The sequence below is a fragment of the Lutjanus erythropterus genome, chromosome 1 (assembly GCF_056507025.1).
Source record: "Lutjanus erythropterus isolate fLutEry1 chromosome 1, fLutEry1.hap2, whole genome shotgun sequence".
Taxonomy (NCBI): domain Eukaryota; kingdom Metazoa; phylum Chordata; class Actinopteri; order Lutjaniformes; family Lutjanidae; genus Lutjanus; species Lutjanus erythropterus.
The window spans coordinates 25,700,050-25,723,687 of NC_139317.1; the positions used below are offsets into that span (position 1 = coordinate 25,700,050).

A 23,638-nucleotide genomic window follows, 5' to 3' on the forward strand; every position below is an offset into this window, starting at 1 on the left:
TGTAACTGCCATAATAACAAATATGTAATTAGATGAAGAGAATGTAGGGAAATTGTCTCATGACTTTTGTAATATGAATATAACTCTAGTTAACTGTGTAACTATAGGCTGTAGCATTCCCTTAGTGTGACAAGACGGTCATTTATTCGTTATTTGTGCATCTTATTCCTGCGCCTCTGCAATACGTTTTGAGGTTATTTCTGTAAAATTTTAAGTAAAATGTGTTTCTTAAAGTAGAAACAAACTTTAATCTGCGCAACGTCCCGTCATATTTTATGTAAAACCCACTGAACCTTTATTCCTCCTCATAAGTTTTTAGTTTGGGGATTTTTATTTTCTTAAAAAACATGCTTTGTGTTGATTGTAAAAAAAAAAATCAAATTCATTGTAATTCATTTTGAACCCCTGAACTATTCGGCAGAAAAACCCTTTGTATGAAAGACTTTTGAGGAACACAACTGTAAATATACCAGAGTAATGGAAGAGCTGCTGCGGGTTTGCACCCTGTTACCAAATGCGGGTGAGATCTTTGCCTCTGATTTGTTACGCCTTAATTGCTGCGTTCAGTCTCATTTCACAACTACACGATACTTTTAGACTTTAAAAACCATTTATTTAAATTCTATAATCAATTAATCATTGTTTTGTGCAGAATCAGACTTGTCAGTTGCCATGCCACTAACAGGCATGACCTGATACGCTACAGTCAATCATGAATTGCGTTACAACAAAACACCACATTTTCCAGTGCGGACGTGAAATGCACATTGTGTTTTAAACTTTTGGCTTCAGCATCACCAAATATTTAGTAGATTAAACCAATATGAAGCCACTTAAACCCCTAATAGTTTGATTTATTAATTAATTGCAAGTCTGCTGAATTATTATAAATATTGTGATATTTCAAGAAAATGCAGAAATGATAGAAATTGACCCACTCTTGAAGTACTAATTTTGGGTTGATTGTGTATAATTCTCGCCAATTTAAGATTTACACAGATATTTCTTTGCAGTGTCCCTAAAAATCTCCCATGAATTATGTGTGTGATGAAATCGAGATATCTTGTTTTTTGTGGATTTAGGCTCAAACAGGCCAGCAGATATATTTTATTTCTTACAAATGATTTGTTGTAATATAACCTAAAAGATTAGCCCTCATTGGTGGACCCTTGCTAAATTTCCTAACAACAATATATAAGTATACAGTGCTGAAAGTAATGGTCTACATACATCTAACACAAACGACATAACAGTGCTTACAATATATCCTCAATTTTCATTTTAAAACAAATAACAAGCGTTCTGACAAATATTGCCAATAAAGCATATACCTCCTTGGCCAATTCGCCTGATATTAAAATATGTAGGCCTACAGAATAAATAAAAAGTTGCGCTTATAGGCTATTCAAAAAGTGCCTTCATCATTTTTACACAGTATATATGGACATATATATAAAATGTCCATAATTGTTCATTTTGAAATTCTGGTAAAAGTCCAAAAAATAAAAAGAGCCTCAGTCTAATTTGTAAAATAAAAGAAGAACTGGAAATTTGACGTGTGCATTTTTACATTATTGACCTACTTCAACAAAAAGAATAAACATGAAGAAAAGTGTGAAGTGGTAGTCATCCGCTCTGCAGGACTAAGTACCAAACAGCAGCAGGGTTTCATACAGTCAGTATTTACCCCGCTGGTCGATGTTGATGGCATGAAAAAGTTTGTATTATTATATATTATTATTAATGGGTTTTTGCTTTGTGGTCGGCCTGTCTCCGTGTCTTTGTCGCTGATGTATCACACAGTACAGAAAAAAGTAGTCCGGTCTACTTGAAGCAGGAAGCACCGCGGCAGGCCTCTCTCTCTCTCTCTCTCTCTCTGTTTGTCTGTCTGTCTCTCAGTGGTTATTTTATTTTACTTGTTTGTTCTCATTTCAGTTCATTCTGCTGCGTGGCTCGAGTCTGTCTTTGGTCTGCATCACATGACGCAGGGCTTGATGTCCTGGTAGGAGACCTGTTGGTGGTGGTAGTACGAGCTGCTGCTCGGTGAGTGCATCGCCGAGGACGTCATGGCGTTGAAGGAGAAGACGAACTCCTTTCGGTCGCACATGCTCGGAGACTGGGAATGGTACCGAGGAATACCTGCGAAAAAAAGGTGTTTGAAAATATCTGTTAAAAACGATGGAGATCTGTAGTGTCAATGAGGGTTAAAGGCATAATATGCAACATTTTTCTCAGCAAGAAAAACAATGTTATGACCTCTAACCTATGACCCACTAGAAGTGAGTGGTGGTGGAAGTATCTGCAAGAAACTCAGCGCTTTGCTTGTATTTTCTTATTTTCTCATTATGTTGCCGTGCTCAGGATCTTTACCTACCCAAAACGTCAGTATTTGACGCCCTAGAAATGAGACTCAATGTGTTTATGAACAGCTCGGACAAATCCACTTGACAAATTCTAAAAAAAAAGTTTGAATCTCGGATAAACGTAAAAATGTATATTAATAATATACTGGTTAAAACAATTCGATAAATATTTTCTGTATGCATTGACAAATTAGTTGTCAATTATCCCTGATAGACATTTCCTCTTAAGACAGCCATGACCTTGACTTTATTATTTTTTTTATCAATTCGTAATAAGACATCATGTAATAATGATAATAATAATAATAATAATAATAATAATAATAATAATAATAATAATAATAATAATAAGTCTGTCCTGATGCTCGTATTTTTCCACACCTGTTCCGCCATATTTTTTTTTGTTAAAAGAGGCCCTTCATTTTCTCGAAAATCAATAATTACATTTCAAGATAAATTCTGTTATTAATTTCTAGAGGCCGAATATAGAGGTTCACGGGTCTTTTTTTCCCCTCACAGTCCCGCAGTCCATTTAGCAAGCACGATTAAGATTGTGAAAGGGGGGAGGCGGGCGGGTTTGCAGGGCTAATTGACAGTGGCCCTCTTGCACGCCAGTCCCGGAGGAATCGTGCAGGGCCTCGGGGCAAGGCAGACTGGTCCTAACCGCGCTTGTTTTTCTTGTCCGGAGATTGGCACTGCTCTAAACTGTCCCGGCAGACTCTCCCTGCCCTGTCGAGTCTCTGTCTTTTTTTTTTCCCCCTAAACCACTTCCAGAAACTGAAACCGTGCGAGTTTGAAACCCCCGATATCTGGGTTTTATTTTGCAATAATGTGTTATATTTAAGTGGGAGCAGGACAATGACTAGGGTTAATTTTCGTGGGAGAAAATACGTGGTTCCTTTTGGTTGCAACATTTTCTTTAATGGCTTTTGATATGAGTCATTCTTATGTTTTATACAATAAAGAAAGGGCTGTCTCTAGTGACAGGAAAATACAGAATTATTTGAATAAGGTAATGTGATGATGCTCAATATTTCAGTGAGGCCCACGTTTGGCCTGTAAGACCATAAACATATGTGAACCATAAGGCTTGATCCATGCATAGAAAATATTATTTAGACTAGTAGTTTTCAAACTGGGGTCCGGGGACCAACAGAAGTTCTTGGATGTGTTCTAAGGGGTCCCCAGGAAAAGAATATTTAAAAAAAATTTTTCACATTTTTGGAACAACATGTTAAGAAAGTGGGTTGGCCGTTTTGATGGTTGTAATTTATAGTAATCCATGTTTGATCATTGACTGACTATGAGGACTTTATTTATTTATTATCAAACATTAAATTAAAAATTACACAAATACTCAGCAAGGATCGCTTAAAACAAAATCAGCTCAAATTGGGAGTCCGTGCATCTGTTGTGGGGGTCCTTCACATGAAAAAGTTTGGGGACATCTGATTTAGACCCTCTGGTAATTAAATGGTTCAGTATTTGTAAATATTCCTGCATCATAATTCCTCCTATAAATTCACTTTTCCCACATGTTTTATTTATAAAACGCTGCAGTTTTAGTTAAATTAAAGGTAAAATAGTACAATTAAGCTTACCTTGTAAATCTGTAGTACTGTGCCCGTTCTGGTGCAGATAAGATTGGTCTAGTGAGTGTGTGGGCAGGCTCGGCTGCAGCGGGTTGGCCCCTGGATTACAAGGAGACAGAGGCTGCTGCTTTATGTAGGAGGCCCCGTTATTGAGCGAGGCCGAGGGGGCCGGAGCCCACGCCGAGGCTGAGCTCGAGTAGACGGGGTGAGGTTCCATGACTCCCCCGCTGGTAAGCAGGGGGGAGGCGGAATTGTCGTGGTGGGGATAATCACTCCCAGTGGAGCCTGTACAACTTCCCATGTAGGAATGTCCACTGTTGGTCGACAAGTGCGACATGGTGTGCCCGGACAGACCCATCCCCTCCATGTTACCTGCCAAGTGTCCATTCATCATGCCGATCCCGCTGTCCAGAGACAGGCTGTTGGGCGGACAGGACAGGCCCCCGCCGCTGCCCTGGAAGTTGTAGGACTCGGGGATGTGGTTGAATCCCAGGCCGTTCATCATGCTGTACATGGGCTTCAGCGCCTGACACTTGCGCCTGAAGCCCCTGGGTCTCCTTCTGAAGGAGCCCTCCTCGAACATAAACTCGCTAGCCGGGTCAATAGTCCAGTAGTGGCCCTTCCCGGGCCGGCCGAGGCCCTTGGGCAGCTTTATGAAGCACTCGTTCAGGGACAAGTTGTGACGCACGGAGTTCTTCCATCCCTGGTATGAGCCCCTGAAAAACGGGAAGCGGCTCTGTAGGAACTGGTAAATTTCACTGAGCGTCAGGCGCTTGGTTGGAGAGCTCTGGATAGCCATGACTATTAAAGCGATGTATGAATAAGGGGGCTTCTCTGGTCTGCGGATCCCTGCGTTTGTCTTTTTAGTTTTCGTAGTGGAGGAGGCAGTTTCCATCACCGCCGTCTGTCCGTGCGGCTTCTCCGGAGCCGACATGGGGCTGCTCTGGGCAGGAGTCTGCGCTGGGGGCTGCTGGACCTCTGCCGTCATGAGTTAAATGTAGTCTTCGAGAAGGCAAACGAAAATAATTGATTTCCACCTTTCTACCAACAAACACTACAAAGTTGGACAATAATTCGCAGGCATATAGAGCCAAGAAGTCGCCAAACTTAACGCACAAGTCAAAGACGAGACTATCTTCTCAACTTCTTCCGTTTGGTTCAGTCCTGCAGCAGTCTAAAGCCGAACCGCCTCGTACGCAGCGTCCGAAATGGGACAAGAAGCAGAACAGGAGCCGCTTTCCACTTCAGTTGGTGTGTTGTCGTGCGTCCGAGGAGCTCACTTTTTACTTATCTGTTGCCATCAGCTGCATGTCTTGGCCATCCTAATGTTGGGACCCGCCCAGTTCCCTCCTACTCCAGTGGTGGGCTGTAAGCATGCACATCTGTGTGCGTTCACTTTTCAGGGAAATGTGTTTTTCCCCCTTTCCTTACATTGAAATAGAGAATATATCTCCCATATAGCCTGTAATAACCTAATACTATTTTATGATGTACATAGAAGGACATGGTCTCAGATGGTGTATGATGGGCCATATTACATGATCACACATTTATAGTAACTACAGCTACTGGTTAGGGCCTGTAGACACAGATTTTGATTGCCCTCTTATCTAATATGATTTTATTTTAATTTTTATTCCTATTTTAACACTAAATATTCTGATGCAATCTGTGTACTTTCATAAACATACTGTGCAAATATCTTTCTATTTAAAGGCCACATGGTTGATGCACCAGCACGGCAAATAGGTCACGACTTCATTCTTGTTAAACTTTTTATATTTTATAAAACATTTTTCGTGTATGATCAGCATTTAGCAGAGAGCGTGCCCCTCATATTCCAAACCAGCCTCCTGATTTCTGTAAAAGATAGACAGGAACATGGGCAGGATGTTTATACAGCAGAATGTAAACATTTTCCCTGGCCTTCTTTAAATAAAAAATCAAGCAAAAGCTCCGTTTAGATCAGCTAATACTCAATCTGATGCGATATGCCAGTCTGTTCGCAGCGTCTATGAGTAGATGTTGGGACGTTTTTTACACATGAATATTGTTTGTGTAATACAGTCATAATATTTACGCAGGGACGCAGGAGGAGTGAGGTGGAAGCTCCGCCGAAGTGGGAGCACAGAAACTCGGACGGGGACTTGAGGATCGACTCCTGCAGGGCAGTTTACCACCGAATGATCCAGGAATTAATAAGGTAAAGTGGATTTTCAGCCGGAATATTGAATTAGTGGCACATTGGAAAGCTTGGGATGTTATTTTATTTTATGTTACATAATATAGTGGATAATCAGAAAATGACAACCAAATTATGCCTTATGCTCTAAATAACACTTTTTAAATTCACTCAGAAAAAAATGTGCCACAGCTTGTTTGTCTGTTTATTCTTGGTGTTTCCAAAGTCGCTTAAAAAGCGACTGCCTTTTATGCAGCTGTGAGCGAGAGCTACTGAAAGACGATCACTTCATAACCCAAAACTGTTGACAATAGGTTGCTTATTGTTCCCTGGAGATCTCGATAGCTGCAGCCTGCAACCTTTTGCCTCTCCGTGGGCTGGTTTATTGGAGCTTGCCTGCTTCTGGACTCGATATTACTGCTACTTATGAGTGCTTAGGATGACTGTGGAAAACATCATCGAAGAAAACTGTGTATGAGCATTTTTATAATTTTTGCCCTGTGCGTAAAACCAGGCCATATTTGGGGATTTTGTTGTCTGTGCGTAAAGGTCACGAGAAGCTCTTACAATATTTTTTTCTGTAAAATAATGTGGCAGCATGTGTATTAGTTCAATCTTATTTAAATTAAATCTCGATATGTAACTCAAATATGAATTACCTGCTTCAAAAACATGAACCGCTGTTTTTTTCTTCCAGGCGGTTTGTGAGAAAACAATTCATTGTCAAATGTTCATTGTCAGCCTAAAGGTGACAGACGTGCCACTGTTAGTTTTTGCTGTTGCAGAGAGGAGATTTAAACCCATGGATAAATGAATGTAAGTATTGTTTTAACCGGTGCCTGCTCGGCCACTCGCCTGCAGTGAGGGCCACACATTTATCAGCGCAGCGGACCACCCAGCGCGCACCAGGGGCAGGCGCGCTCCCGTCCTCTCTGCCCACTGCATTTAATTACCGCTGATGACTTCATTCCATTAGAGCGCGTTTTTTTTTTCATACGCTCATTCGCCCCGTGTCGTGTCATTCTTTCTTTGTTTTATATAGACCTGCATACTTTTTTTTTCACTTTCCTGTGCATTTAAAGGTTAAATGTTTAAATGTTAGGTAGGAATGCACTCATCCCCATCGCATTATTCTTTCACCCACAAAAAGCTCCAGAATCAGTTATGTTTTTACCTAAAATATTTAGATCCTAAAATATTATTAACGTTTACTTTTCAGTAGTGATAAAACAGTATTCAAACAGGGATATCAAGTACAAATATCCTCATAATATTACAATGTACCCTACTCGTCATCATCAAAAATCTTTGTTTTCAATATATTCAGAATTCAAGAATATTTCAGCTGCTATAAGAGCGTCGGTGCAGATCATGTTCGTCATTATGATGCGTGAGTCCCGAGGTCAGAGCTTCCCTGTTTCTCCATCGCAGACGAAGTCATGCTCTTTTCCATGACGTCCCATCGTGAAATATGTGACAGCGCTGCATCCTCAGGAATGCTCGGCCACTTAGGTAGAGGTACACCGCAGAGTGCACAGTCCTGACAGGCTTTCCGGACTGTCTCACCGTTATTTAGTGCACTCAAACCGATGCTGGACCCCTTTAAAAACGCCTTGTTGCGAAGTTCTGCACAAATGTACATACATTATAATTTCTTATTGGCTGCATTCTTCCTTTAGTCAACTCTTACACATTGGCACACTACACCAACAGACCAAAAATATATCATTTAGGCCTTTTTCTCTTACAACCTGAGCATTTCTCGCCAGACATAAGATTTCAGTCTTTACAATAAGTTCAGTTTTGTCTTATGACATTTTTGATCATTAGTTTCGTCGATTAAAATCTTTAACATCTCCCAAGCACTGCAAGGCCGTATTGTGCTGCATCATACGAACATGTCACGACATAGTTAATTTCAAAATTATTGCTTATTCATACCAATTAGGCAAATACACCCGGAGGGTTATAGATCCAACAGCTGCAGCGGTCAGTAGCATAATTTGATTTGGCCTCACAGACACAGATTTAAAGTGTTTGGGGGATGACTCAGAGAATGTTTAAGTGTTAAATTTGAAAGATTACATTTTCTTTATAAACGATCATCTTTGAGAAATAAGACAGTTTCTCTCCTCGGTGGTGAAAGAGGGCCGCAGAGGGTCACCGAGAGGCCGCACAAAGACTTTGTTTGGAGGACAGGGCGACAGAGTGATCGATCAAGTGGCCCTAAGTTCATCCGCCTTGAACTTGAATCAGGTTTTGAAGAAATGTTTACTTCTGGGAATCACGGTTAGGGCAAAACGGTTCTTTAATGAAATTATAACTTCTTTATCGCCTCCTGCACGCATGATGCCATTTGTTGAAATTTTTGTCTTGGACTGATATAATCTAGAGAGAAAAACATAAAATGTTCTCTTTTTTTGTATTTAAATAAATTCAAATAAATAAACAGATATATGTATTTTAAAAATCACATCCAAGAACATAGCGGATTTTCTAAAGTACAAATGTCCTACATATTGGCTCTATAAATGCTCTGGAGTTTTATAGCAAAATTGATTTCACAGAGATTTCTCTTTAGTTATTTTTTTCTCATGCTATGCATGATTAAAAATGTTAAATACATGCATCTAAATAATGTTATTTAGATGTACACATACAAATGGCAAGCTGTCAGTTTTGCACAGAAATGCTCAAGATAAAAAAAAAAAGTAGAAATAATGCATTTTAGAAAATAAACTGCTGGTGTGCTGCTGGTTTACCCCGTCTTTAAATTAGGCTGAATGAAATCTGAACTAAAGAAATGATCTGTTTATGTATTATTTACTCGTTTTTATTTACAGCAATCGTATAAATTAAATGTCTGTAGATGAAGCTTTAAGTCTTACTTAAAACATATTTTAATTACACTTCAAGAGTTTTTATTGTCTCCGACTTTATGTCAAACAAACGATTTTAAAGATGCATCCTAATTGGTCTTCTGGCTCTTTGTCTCTGCTGTGTCGCCTGTAGTTCACTCAACAGCATTGTCGCTTTAATTGAAAACAGTGTAATGTCGAGGTGGGTACCCCCTCATCACTTTCCCCGCGCTGTAGGTGGCCGTGTATATTTTCGTTTAAGTGGTGTTTATGTGAACGAGAAAGGACGGGATTGCTAGCAGACCGCTGATTGCGCGCGTTGGGTCTCTACATGGATCTGAAGTGTATTTGATGGGCACCACCCTCTGCAGTAATCAGCTGCAGCACAAGTGCGCCCGATGACTTTTTAATTTTCTTGGCGAGATATCTGCTCCGCGCCCTGCATGGTGTGTGTGTGAAGGCGCAAAAGAAAGTAGTCCCCTGGCACTGTCTTAAAGAGTAGGTTGACTTTATGGAAACACGTCTATGGGGACTCATTCACGCTGATTTTTCAAACATCCTCCCTGCTAAAGTGTCCTTGAACATGACACTGATCCTTAACCAGCTATGTGGGCACCATGGACCTGCTGTTTGACTCAAGAGAGCTGCATTCATATAAGTATATATGTTCAGCCGGTGTGTCGTGTTGCAGGAGTTACAGTCTGGAGGGCTTGTAAGAAGTTTGTCAATCTGATCTGATCATATTATTTTACGTATCTTTCGTCGCATTTGTTGAAAAAGTGTCACATGTGAGTCAAACAGGATAATATGTCTTTAAAATCTCAATTCAGTTCAATTCAGTTTTATTTGTATATCGCCGAATCATAGGTTATATCTGGGCACTTTTAATAAAGCACGTACTCTTGATAATATTATTTACAAAGACTCAATAATTCCCATAAATATAATGAGAACTTTGCTAAATTAATGTTAATAACTGACTTTATAATATAAGGCGGCTGATAACAACGTCCCACAATAATGAAATATTTCCTAAAAATATTTTGATTTTGTTACACACCTTTAAATTCACCAAACGTATCACTATGTTCTTTAATAATCATGTTATATACTGCACTAAATGCAGACGCATTATGAACGGTATTTTTAGTGTAACAACTAAATAATTGCCCGCATTTCCTGATGACACTTCTCATTTACACGGCATTTTAAATACTCGTGTCTGATTGGTCAACCACGACATTCTATGGACTCCTGTTTCTGAACGCAGACCGTTGCTAAGAAGAGCAGACTGTTGCTATGGGGAACACACCGTTGCTATGGACGGAGTCCTGATCATAGACCCTGGAGGAGTACTAAAATAATCTTTAAATCGATAAAATAATTTTCTAAAGTCACTGTTGAGTCAATTTATACATATATATACATATATTAAAAGTAAGTATCCCGTAATAAAGGAGATAATGTACAGTAAGCAGGTCATTATTGAGAAATAAGCCCATCCAGTATTCAAGACATTATTCCTTACATACACAGAGATATACGTCCACCTGTCTCCCTCCGCTGCACACCTGCAAAACCATAGTCATCAACAATAACTGATCATGATGGTCGATAATGATCGGATGTTGCAGACTTTTATTAACATTGCATATATGTTTGCACACTGAACTAAAATATGAGTCATCTGACTGAACAGCCTATGTAACTCCTTCAGTGTGGAAATTCGTCACTTAATTCTCAGACCTCTCACATTTTCCTTAGTAGAGATAATGAAAAATATCCGCAAAGTTTTGACGTTTGCGTCTTGCATCATGGAACAGAATTCGACACAAACAATTTATTTATTCCTAAAAAACAGTCGGCAGTCTGCAGATAGGCAGCTCATCATGCCAAAACTCATGAGTCACTGGTCAAAGCGTTATTGTGAGAACTCAGCCTCCACAGCGATGGCTTCCCGCAACAGTCCCTGGTGAGCCATACTGTCAAATTAAAGAGAGCCCACTCACATCGTCTATATTTCGGTATCACTAGTTTGTCGCGACTGGTTCTGTTTTCAAAATCGTCTCTTTTGACAGCTTGATGTTGAAAAGAAAACGCGCCTTTCAGACAATGAAAAAAGAATAAAAGGCCTTATGTAAAGTTCTCTCTGGTTTATTTTGTGATCATAGGCAGCACCACATAATTTGACATGAAGGACAGCAGTGGGGAGGATTTGGCAGGTCCAGAGGTTTTACAAATTCCAAACTGTCCAAATGTGGTTAGCACTTGCAGGGAAAATGTTCCATAATTTTAAATACCTGTTCGTTGCAAATTGGTATTTCAGCAAGTTGGCCAGCAGCTGTTTTCTGTGTGAAACAGGACAAAACACCCAAAGGTTAAAGAAAAAATGTAACAAAGAATATGAGCACATTTCACCTAATTAAAGCTTAAAAGTCAAGGTTAAAACAAGAAGGAAAAAAATATGATTGTGGCTTCAATGCAGACTGTTACATGTCAGGCTGATAGATGCTTTGTCTTTATATTCATCCTCAATTTATACAGCAATATCATAAGATTAGAGGATAAATGGAAAAAATATTCACTAATATAACCTGAATATTTCCAAGTTTTACACTGAAATAAGCATTTTAGTATATTTAGTTTTGTTTTACTGAAAAACATTATAAGATATATGTATATAATACTACAACATATCAGACTTTACCAATTTTTTCTGTTATTGTCCCTGGTGTTTGTTCATCAAAGTTAATTTAAGTTATTGACAATAAGCCATTTTTGCTAAATACTGACCTGTGGAATTTGTCATCCCTTAAATGTTAAGGTGGCCCTTGCTTCCACCGTTTTTGTGTGTGGTCTTCAAATCTTTTTTTAAGTAAAAGATTAGGTGTTTTATTTTGAAAGCAGAGCAAAAGTTAAATTTAACTAAGCAAGGACACTCTTGGACTGCTAAATAATTACTGATTATTTTGTGAAAACATAATTTCTTATTTGACCAGGGCAGTTTTTCCCTCTGATGATATAAAAATCAAATAAGACGTCTTTTTAAAATACACATTTCAGTTATTTGGGCTATGTATTGACAAGAATAAATATGGTAGTATCATGATACAGGAGTTAAAATAGAATATATTGCAATACTGTAAGCAAAGCAATGTATTGTCATTTTCCTTAAATTTAATTTTAGAAAAACAGTCTCAGCATCATAAGATTTAAGTAAAAAAAAGTTTACTTTTTTAATGCAGTCAGAACAGTGGGATCTGTCACAGATTTGTCACAATAACATCCAACATCTGAGCAAAGATATGTCCTTACTTTTTCTTGTCTCTGCTTACTTTATTACCATGGAAAAAAGGATGGAAGACCAAATGATTGAAGATAGATTACAATTACAATACTTCCACAAATATTTTCAGATTAATTAATAATTCAGAAGCACAATATTGCAATACTCAAGTGTATCAATATTTTCTCACACCCCAGTTGTTATATTAAAAGTAATTCTAGTTTTCAAATTTTAATGCATGTTAAATTAAAGGCATAACATTTTCCTGAAAAAAAATGTATAGACTCATGTAAACAATCCCTTTTAGTCATCACAAAGTGCCAGGCCGGGCTTCAACATCAGATCATGAGTTAAAAATAACCTGTGCAACATCATTATAACTTTCACTGAATGTCTGAGTATCAAACTTAAAACTACGCTTCTGTGTTTTTAACATGCAGCATTTAGTTAAATTTTTGGGCTAATAACAGTTCCTGTTCACGCTGTACAGACACAATTCCTCTGCATTAGTTAAACATACACTCTGCAGGATTTTCCTAAAAAAAACCCAAAACAAACAAAAAAGGTATAAATTCACATAAAGATGATCCCTTTCAATCATCATTTATGACCCACTAGAAGTGTGTGGCAGTGTCTGTATCTGCTGAGATTTTGTTGCCTCTGCCTGTTCTTCCTTTGTTTCTCATTGATTTTCTGTGCTTGGGACACTTTTCCAATCCAAAACATGTGTATTTGATGTCCTGGGAATGAGACTCAACATCAACTGTCTTTCTGGTGTGTTTCTGGACAGCTCAGACAAATCCTATTGTTTTTATACCTTTAAAGCTGTGTTGATATATTGACAATCAATAGGGATTTAAAAGAATATTGTTCATAGCTATCTAGTTCTTTATTCGCAGACAAAGTCCAGTTAACAGACATTGAAATTTTCCTTTAGTCGCCTCCTCCACTGCTTCACCGCTCCTCTCTGCTGTGCTGTGGCCTTTCTAGGAAGACTCAGTCCCACACAGTGAGTAGGAGCCTGTTTGGTGCCCCACCCTGCAGCCCTGCACACCTCCCAGGGCCGGTCCATCATGGCCTGTCTGATGCAGGGAGAGACATCAATAATAAGAGCTGAAGCAGAAAAACCACAGCAGAGAACACAAAAGACAGAGGGAGGGCAGACGCAGGCCACAACCGGCTCTGCTGCAGGTTAGCTCCTTTGATACCCTGTCCTGATGGCAGTTTGATGAGTGCACATGGGGTGACATGGGTTTATACGTACGTGTTTACATGCGCGTTTACATAATGTGTATGGTGTTTACGCACAGCCCACCAACTCTTTTTTTCTTTACTCTGAAGGGGGATTTTCCTGTGGCAGGCTGCTTCGGAAAAAGCAATTAAGAATTCCCAAACAGTACACCACAATGGGAGATATCATTTGTGCAATGTGTGTTCCATGTCTCTCGCAGTTTTTGTCTGGAATGGGTTGGCTATTTTTAATCTGCGCACAACCGAACCCACCTACAGACAAACCACAAATTGAATGAAGGGGAGGGGGGTGAGTGGGCATGGTAATTGCCTATTGTGGAGCTCAAACTCCTCTGTTCTGCCATAAACAGCTTTTGGTAGTTCACAACTAGATACACAGTGCTCCAGCCAGTTTGAAATTATAGCATATCCTCATTGTCTGTGGGAACCCAGAGCCAAGCAGTGGTTGGAATCAGTCAGGAATGCTTTGGGATGGTAACTGGATTCGGTTGTAATGCCCAGCTCTCCGCAGCGGAACACAAGGGTGGGAAAAAGGCCGAGAGCATTTCCTGAGTAAAGGGGGTCCCAGCGAAGCATCACACGCATGGGCATCATGTGACATTGATCCTGCCAGGTTTGAGCCTATGATCCCAAGTGAAGAGTGGAGTACAGCTGTGGGGGGAGGTGTGGTAGGTGCAGTGGGCAGTGCCAAGGAGAGAGGACAGAAGACAGGGAGAGGCTGGAGGACAAGAGACAAACAAATACTGTAGCTGCTGTGATGCAGGAACCTGTGATGCTGCAACAAATAGGCGATTAATCAATTAGCTGTCAACCATCAAATTAATTGCAAACTTTGATAATTTAAGTTTCCCATCCAATGTCAAATTGCAGAAGGTGCCAGGCTTCAACATTGGATAATGAGATAAATATTTCACCTGTGCAACATCAGGATGACCCTTTTTGAATGTATGAGTGTAGAACTTGTTACAGACAAAAACCCTTGGATATAAAGCATACTATGCAGAATTTTACCCCAAAAACAAAACAAACAAACAAACAACATTGTATTGGTGTGTTTTACCAACACAAAGTGTCTGAATTTGACGACCTGGGAATGAGACTCATTATTGAACTATTTTACTGGTGCATTTACAAATAACTGACAAATCCTACTCATTCTATCTTTAGTACTGATGAAGATATCTGAATTTGATGATTATGAGCCAAGATCAGAAGTGATAAGGAGTACAGCATTTTTTATATAAATGTTAAATGGATTTATGGATGTTTACCTTGACTGACTCTGCATAGAGTGAGCCTCTCTGATTGTAGCAGAGTGTAGTAGAGTGTGTACTGCATGCTGTCTGTGTGGTTCAGTTTGACTGAGTTATGACTGTGAGAGGAAAGGGTGGTGATGTTTGTGGCAAATTGTGTCAATCGGGTGACGGGAAATGTAAATATTACTGCAAAAATTAGCATGCTGTTTGTCTGTTCAGAGCACATTATCTGCCCCTGTTCATGTTAATTTACACCCCTGACAAAAATTTGCTGATGTTGATTACATTTGATTGCTATAAACCACAATGTTAGTGTCATTTCAGCAGAGCAATCCAGCAAATACTATTATGAGGAAGACTGTTTTCTATGATTGTAATAATAGAAGTAGGAAGAATCTTGTGTCCTGTCTATGTCTGGGTATCTGTGCTCACATGCACATGTATGTCCATGTCCAGTGTTACCAGGACAGTTTGATGTTTTCTAGTCCAATGATTGCTCAACATGCACCCAAATTTATTAAAAAATCTCAAATATTATCTATGCTGTGGTACATAACAATTTTTCAATATGACATAATAATAAAGCAACAATTTAAGTGTTCAAAAGTGGGGTAGAGCAGAGGTAGGAAGCTACAGTGCAAGTATAAAACTTTTTTACCCTCTGCCTTAAAATCAATCAAACAATCAATCAATCAATCAATAAATGAAGGGACAGCTCGAATAACACAAATCATAGGTTTAATCTTATCTTTCATCTTAGTCAGTTGCAACAAGCCTCGAAAGTATGCCAATTTAAAGTGTACACCCAAATAGTGATGCTGTTGCGGTTTCTGTTATAATGAAAGTACAGCAGAATATATACTGAATAATATACTCTCATTTTTAATATATTAAAAAAACAAAAAAAAACAAAAAAACAAAATAATCCAACTCATGGTAAATCAGACCAAATTCTGTCCACATGCCCAAGCCCATTTTAACCCACATACTGCAACATAAAACAGCTCAACTGTGTGGAAAACCACGCCAATCTGGCAAAATCTGGACTGTGGACTGACAGTGTCTATGGCTGCATCTGTGCATGTATCAGTGCATCTGAGAATGTTGCTGACTAAATATTTGCGTGTGTGTCCAGATCGGTGCTTGCAGCCAGACAGATGTTGGCCCCTTTGGCTTCTGTAAATGTTGTGACGATCTTGGGAGGAATCTTAGCCTATAGTTGTCAAAGGGCTTTTTATTTCCACCTGCTACCGGCCTCTTTCCGTTGGTCTGCTCTATAACAATGGCACTGGGAAAGCTGTGCAAGAGAGCAAAGTGATTGATGTTGGACTGTATTTGGCCCTTCTTCAGACTGGGGCCTGAGAGGAAGTGGCTATCCCTCCCTTCCACCCTGACAACCCTACAATAACGCCGGGCTTGAGAGGGCAAAGTGCTGATCAGGACTTTCTTAGACATCCCATTTGAACAGAGTGCCAATCTGCACAAAAAGACAAGCTGGCAGGCATATGTAAACACAGTTTCATGACTTATAAATCAAATTGCCACTAGAAAAAACAGAATGAAGTTCATTTATGCCACACAGCTTCATCCCCTCCATCTTGTCTCCAACCATCACTCTTTTTCTTGTCACGTCTGGGGTGAAAAGAGATACAGGCTCATCATGACTGCATTCTTTCCATTTTGCTGAAGAGCAACATGGCAGAGAAGGTAATCTATCACCTAAATTGTCTGTCCGTCTCTTTCTCCCTGTTTCTAACTGTGTTTCTCTTTCTCCTTCCTCCAGGCTGGAGTGGGCAGGCGTGCGGCTTTAGCCACAGGAAGCTGTGAATTCTTCAGAGAATGGAAGATGTCTTATGGGGAGACATACTGGCCCCCCCGCCCTCACCCCGCCCCACCCACTCGCCACCCCAAAATGACACCTGACCCCTTCATGTGTTTATATCAGGCCGTGGAAGTGAGAAATAGTGATGAGTCACTCGGGCTGTGTGTTTACACTCTGGAGTCACGCAAGGAAGGAAATCAGCCACGGTCTGCTAAAAATGGCGAGGTGAGAGAGAATGGCTACAGTGATTTACCTCTCAGAGTCTGAATTTATTTCACGTCATCTCTGCTGCAAAGACCTTCGACCAAAAGAAAACGGCAACAGTAGCAGCGCAGTAGGCTGCCGTCAAGGAAAATACTTCTCTGAGGCCAAAACGAGGTAAAAACAGATAAGTGCATCAAGAAAATATGTGTAAATTGAATTAAAGTCTTAGTAGATATACAGTGTTAATCACATTCAGTTGTTTTCTTATCAAGGCAGGTAAACACATTATTTATTAACTGTTCATGGTTTATTGATAGGGACAGATTCAGTGTACAAACAGGAAACAGCTTTCCCATGCAAGTATAACAGTATTTATAGTGAATGTTAATTTGCAACTGCCATCCCTACAAGAGATTTTATGAAAATGAGAGATTGAAACTGAGGTCAAAATAAGATAAACTGAGTACAACCAGATATTATAAAGCTAATTAAAAGCTGAATACAGCAAGACACAAAAAGTACACAGTTGCAAACATGTCACTGTCATAAAATGAAAACCTTCATTTATAGACAATGTGCTTTTTCAACTAAGATAAACAGTTTTTAGCTTGAGGATTACAAATTTCAGTGTAATTCAGCTTAAAAAGTTTATCTCAGCTACAAAGAGAGAGTTTAATTCTCAATTTGATTTTAAAAATAAAAATAATTTAACAGTTGATGTTAATGTTAAACTGGAGTTGTCCAACAGCGATGGCATGTATTTATCATATAATAAGCACTTAGCAGTAGTAACTGGTGAAGTGTCTTTTTTTTTTTTTTTTTTTTCAAATGATCATATTGATATTAAGATAAAAATTACTTGAATCATTTTAATTTCATTCCCAATTCACAGGTCTGGTTATGATTTCCTAGGACAAATAGGCTGATGGATTAAAAATGCAAACTAAAGGCAAAAAGTAGATAAAAGATTATGGCTATGATTAGAGCTGCAACCAACAATTATTTTCATTATATCTAGGTTTATCTCCTTATTATTATTTTCACAATTAATCAATTAATCAGTCATTTATTCTATAAATGTCAACAATTCTGAAAAATGCTCATCACAATTTCCCAGAGCCCAAAGTGATACCTTAAAGGTGTTTGTTTTGTCCAACCACCAGTCCAAAACCTGAAGACCTTTCATTTATTATCATAAACAACAACAAAAAAGCAGCAAGCGTCTGTACATGTAAGAAGCTCGAACCAACAAATGTCTAACATTTTTGCTTGAAAATGACTGAAACAATTTATATATTATCAAAATAGTTGGTATCTATTTTTTATTTTGATCAACCGACTGATTAATCAACTAATTAGTAGAGCTCTAGTTATGATTTCCTGCAAAAGGAAAATGTGAAAAAAAGGATCAAACAACAAAACACCTACCTAGGGAATTATGATGCACCACTTAGTTATTTTTCTTTATGCTTAAAGGCCAGTTTGATATTTTGTCTGACACCCCAGCCTGCACCAACTTTAGAAAAAATGTTTGTAACTATCATAATAGTGCATGTATAATTATGATATGTGTGAAAAGTGACAAGCAGATTTTATGAATGCAAGCCATAAAGAGTCAGTTGTAATGACTCCAGTGATATCTGTGTTTGTGAACAAGTCTTCACACTCATCCTAACAACTTATTTAACATACAAGGAGTACTGCCTGTGGTCCCTGAGGACCCCAAGAATAAACTACTATAAGAAAAAACAACCATCATAGCAAAGCTTACTTCTCATTATCAGTTATGTAATTAATGTCATCTGAAAACAAAGCAAAACAACAGATTATTGTTAAATTAGGAAAGTTACATTTATTGTGTAAAATGAAAATAGAGCACGAGGTAACCTTTGTCTGCTGCACCTGCACGATATTAAAGAAGCAGACGTGGTGCTTGATGTTGTCTTGAAGTTACCAGTATACAAGAACCAATATACTTTACAGGTTTCTGTAAACTCTGTAGCCTCAAAAATACAATTATATGAACATTTTCTCATCGTTACAGGCATTATAAACATTATAAAATGTGTTTATGATATATGTGAAAGTGATCTCGCAGTATCATTGCCATATGAACCACACTAGACTCGTATTGCATTGTGTTCTGGAGGATGTTAGGTGTGTTTACTGCGGCTAAGGCCAGTGTTTCAAACATAGTGTCACTGTCGTCCTCCACACTGAACGACTTTAGATTTCAAGATTGCGCAACCGTTGTTTTCCAGAGACAGCTGCAGTTACTGCAGTTCTTCTCTGTAAATAAAAGTGACACCTAGTTTCTTTCCATCATTATATCGGTGCAAGTAACTTCATTGCTGCCTGTAGCGAGTATCCTGTTACACACCCCCGTACACACCGCCACAATGAGAGAGTCGGCGGCTCTTATTTTGGCTGATCTCTCCTGAATTGTAAGTCCTGTCAGGGGCTTTGATTGATAGTTGTGTTTATCACCATATTATTAAGTAATCAGGCTCACCACAGCTGGGCCTGAAGCTCCTTAATTCCAGCTGAAGCACACAGCTTCGTACTAATTAAAGGTTTGACCAAAGTGTTTATTTTTGTGAATTTTTTAAAATATAGTTGTCTGTGTTTTTATGAGAGTGCACTGATTGTTGCATTTGTATCCTCTGTGAAACATTTTGTACACCTTTAGACTGGGTTTGCACCAACAAAGACTAGTTAAATCAAAGAGTTTATCAAAACTAGGTTTAAAATGAGTAAATCCAGATTGTTTTTGATTTTTTTTAGTTTAAGGAGAACATTTAGTCATAATGTGAACACTTCTTGTATGACATTCTTAGGACATTTTCATATTCTGGATATCCCCTACCCATCTAACCGACATCTCAATTGATAAAAACAAACAAACAAACAAAAAAAAGGTAGTGAGAATATCAATATACATAACAGAACAGAACCACAACTTCCTTTTATAAACTGAGTAAATCCAGATTTAACTATCAGCCGACTGAGTTCTGTTGCACGATTAAAAACAACTCTTAGTTTACTAAATCCAAGTTCATTTTTGTAAACCTAAATTAAATTGGGTTTAATCAATATTGAGATGTGTACTTACCTAAATTAAAATAAATGAAAACTAAGAGGGAAACTCTTAACTTTTGGCTTCTCTATATTCCTTAACAAAATGTTACATTGTTCGCTAGCTAGCTAAAAAGTAAACAGAATGTTACATGGCTAGCCAGGTAAAAAAAAAAAATAATAATAACAAAACTGATATTGTTTGCTAGCCAGCTAAAAGTTAACAAAATGTTCAATTGTTGAGTAGCTGGCTAATACATTAACAAAAAAACGTTGTAGTACTTGCTGGCTAGCTAAAAAGTTGGTTGCTCAATTAGCCTACACATGATGGCTCAGCAGAAAATTATTTTGCTCTATTCGTCTCAAAAATGCAGCTATTTTAAAAGTTACACCTCTGCAAGTGTAAGATTTGGTTTATAGTTTAAATTGGAGTTTAAGGTTTTGGTGCAGCAGAATTAAATTTAATCCGAGTTTAAAGTAAAAACTTAACTGAGGTTAAAACAGAGGTTTAAGTCGAATCTTTTTTAATTTTAGTTGGTTTAAAAAAATTGCTGCAACATAAATTAAAGTTAGGCCATGTTTTAATCAGGGTTAAAAGTGAATCCTCGTTGGTGCAGCCCAGCCTTAATATTGCATCTTCATCAGAAACATCATGGTTATTCAGAGAGACAATCATACTGCATAAACTGCATGCAGAGCGTTAAAAATCTTGCTTTTCAATACATGATAATAATCTGTTTTACATTACTTAAAAACGTACAAAATGATAATGATAAATAAGGTACATAGAGTACAGTATAACATGAGAGGGTCAATCAGTCTCTGCTCTGAACATCAGCAGAGGTTTCCTCTCGCTTCGTTAATAGAGCCTGCGGCAGGCTGCGTTTGTGTATTCCTGAGGTAAACACAGTCATGGCAAAGTGGACATGCTGCTGAGTGTGTCCTGACTGGAGACAGAGAGCACTGTGGCACTATACTGACTGAGTGAGACACTGGCAGCTCTCTAGAGGTAGGGTTAATGTGATGAATGGCCATTTGGTAATGGGCCATGTATTAGGGCGAAATAGCTCTTTTAAAAGCCCGAGCTCGAGCCGTTGCTATGGGCAATTTGATTCAGGAATCAGTCAGGTGGCAGATGTTTCATGTTGGGTCAGTCAAGTCTGTCTCGGTCTCTCTTTCAACCAAATGAAGGAAGAACTGCTTGAGTGACTGCATGTAGCAGTGAGATGGAAATGTAAATTCATACTGTCAAAAACACCAGTGATGCCATATTGTTAAAAAAAAATCTTAGAGAAAAACAATTAGGCCGATTGTAAGAACTGTATACATAAACTGATTGATCCTTAAACAAAGACAAAAATGTCTTTATTTAATAGGATCACCGGACTGTAAATGCTTCAAGTTCAGTGCTAGACAAAAAGGATAGTAACTGTACTTATCAATACCTGCAGGGCTAATTTATACAAACTGCAGAAATTATTGTACACAGGCTAGATTTCCAGTAATACAAACGCCTACATTTGTGTACATTCAGATTTAGGAATTTCTATCCACAAAGTGAAATACATAATGTGCATGAAGTTTCCATACAAATATTTGGAGGTTTAGAGATTTTAATGTAATTATGTGTGTGTCATGTGGACTAATTGTTACCATATTGCCTATTTCTGTAATACTGTATTCCTTTCATTATTATTTGTATTATTTTGTTTTGAAACACTTTAAAAATTCATTTTGACCTTATTCACATTGTTTTTCACGTTGTTGTTGTGTCATTAGGTTCTGCTGCTACAGTGCTTTGGACGTAATGTTAATATTGTAAGTTGCATTTGTTCTACATTTTAATTACAGCAATAAACTATTACTTAACACAAGCTGGAATTGGTTGTTCATTTTCCTTCTGGTCATAGGTGGACGAAGTGCTCAGATTTTTTTACTTGAGTAAAAGTGGCAATACCACTCTAAACATACTCTGCTACAAGTAAAAGTCCTTCAAAATGTTACTTAAGTAAAAGTATGAAAGTATTAACAGCAAAATGTGCTTAAATACTGTTGCCATATTCATGCCATCTCAACTTTAGTAATGGCTGTTAAGTATTTTTACATTATTGTCATATTCATGCTATTTTTACAGTCCTATAGCAACTCTGTCTTTGCACTCACAACACTTCTACAATGTTTTTGCACAGTTAAATGCACTTCTATTTGCACTACTGCCTAATCCACTGACAGCTCCATGCAGCTCACCATTACATTTACAATGCCATTTGTAAAACTGTACTAATACTCAGACATATATTACATTGTTTAGTACAAGTTTGCACATATGTTGCTATTTGTACATACATTATGTTACTTTTTTCTATGTATTTTGCTGTTCTTGTTTTAATTTAATTTAATTTAATTTAATTTTATTTTATTTTTGTGCATGTATGCCCCTCCCCCTCCTCCTGTCTTAATGAAGCTGCAGCCCTCCATTTTGTTCATGTATGTGTCTGCACATAATTAATGACAATAAAGTTAAGTTGAATGGAACTGAACTGTAAAGTTAAAGTTCTTATTACGTGGAATGGCCTATTTCAAATAATATTTATTGATGCATAATGTCTTACAACTGGTCAAGGTGGAGTTTTAATTACTTTATATACTTACAGTAATCTAAAGTAATTAGAGTAAAGTAAATAAGGTAATAAAAGTAATATACAGTTGTTATGTAAAAGTGAAGTAAAAAGATATTTCAAAACAATATTTTCCTCTGAGATAGTGAAGTACATAGAGTAAGTAGAAAATAGCAAAAATGGAAACCTTAAAGTAAAGTACAAGTACCTCACTTGAGTTAATATGTTTAGTTACTTTCCACCACTGCTTCTTATATTGTTTGATCAGCTTTGTTTTTACTGTTGTACTGTACACTAGCTTTGTTTTCCCCAGTTTCCCCATGCAGCGGGTTAGAAGTCCATATGTGACACAAACACACAAAATTAAAGAAATGACATGACAACAGTTTTCTTAAAGTAAATGTGAAAAAGGATGTTAAACAGGCAGAATAAAAATACATGCAAGAAGCCAGGCAAAGTCTCTTTTTTATGTTATTAACATTCTTCATACAAATTCTTTTACGCATGAAGCCACTTTGTTAGAGCTGAATTTAGCCTCAAAGTCTCGCTCTTTGCCAGATTCAAGTACAGAACCACTTAAGGACCTTCTGATGAATTCCCTGTTTTTCTGTGGTGGTGTTGAGACTCAGATGATAAACACAGCGAGGATAAATCAGCAATATTGGAGCTGTTGGTGGTCCTGTTGTTTACTTCGCTGTTATACGATGTCTCCAGCAACCAGAGGGTTATAGATCACTGTTCATACTAAATAAGTAGCCTCTTCAACTCAAAGATGATAATCAATAATGAACTGTGTCTGATCTATGATGGTCTTAAATGCTGGAGCACGTTATCTCTGTTTGACCCGGATTCACATTGGTTTATCAGTTTTTCTGATGGGATCATGTGAACCAGAGAAGCTATAAAAAACATCCCCATCTGACTTTCCCCATCAAGAAAAAGCTGATCAGTGTGTTTATCTGCTGTCTCTTATGGCAGGAGTTTCGCATTTTATTGGTTTTGTCCGCAAAGACGGAAAAAAAATTAAAACTGAATCAAATCAAAAGCAGCAACAATCTCAAACACTGTGTCTTTTTGGTAAGTGGATAAGCTTCATTAGAGAGTGTTTTAGCGAGAGGAAAAACTGTAAAT

At 38.0% G+C, this 23,638-nt stretch overlaps 1 protein-coding gene and 1 pseudogene across 1 annotated transcript; one reads left to right on the top strand and one right to left on the bottom strand.

The window, feature by feature from the left end:
• Positions 1-5,231, bottom strand: foxf1 (forkhead box F1). The gene is made up of 2 exons (XM_084718240.1): positions 3,965-5,231; positions 1-2,139 (listed from the first exon to the last, which is right to left on the bottom strand). The coding sequence occupies exons 1-2, from the start codon at positions 4,941-4,943 to the stop codon at positions 1,976-1,978; spliced, it is 1,143 nt and encodes a 380-aa protein (XP_084574366.1). The 5' UTR covers positions 4,944-5,231; the 3' UTR covers positions 1-1,975.
• A 715-nt stretch (positions 5,232-5,946) lies between these two features.
• LOC146333000 (uncharacterized) lies at positions 5,947-16,971 on the top strand (annotated as a pseudogene).
• Positions 16,972-23,638: the final 6,667 nt, after the last annotated feature.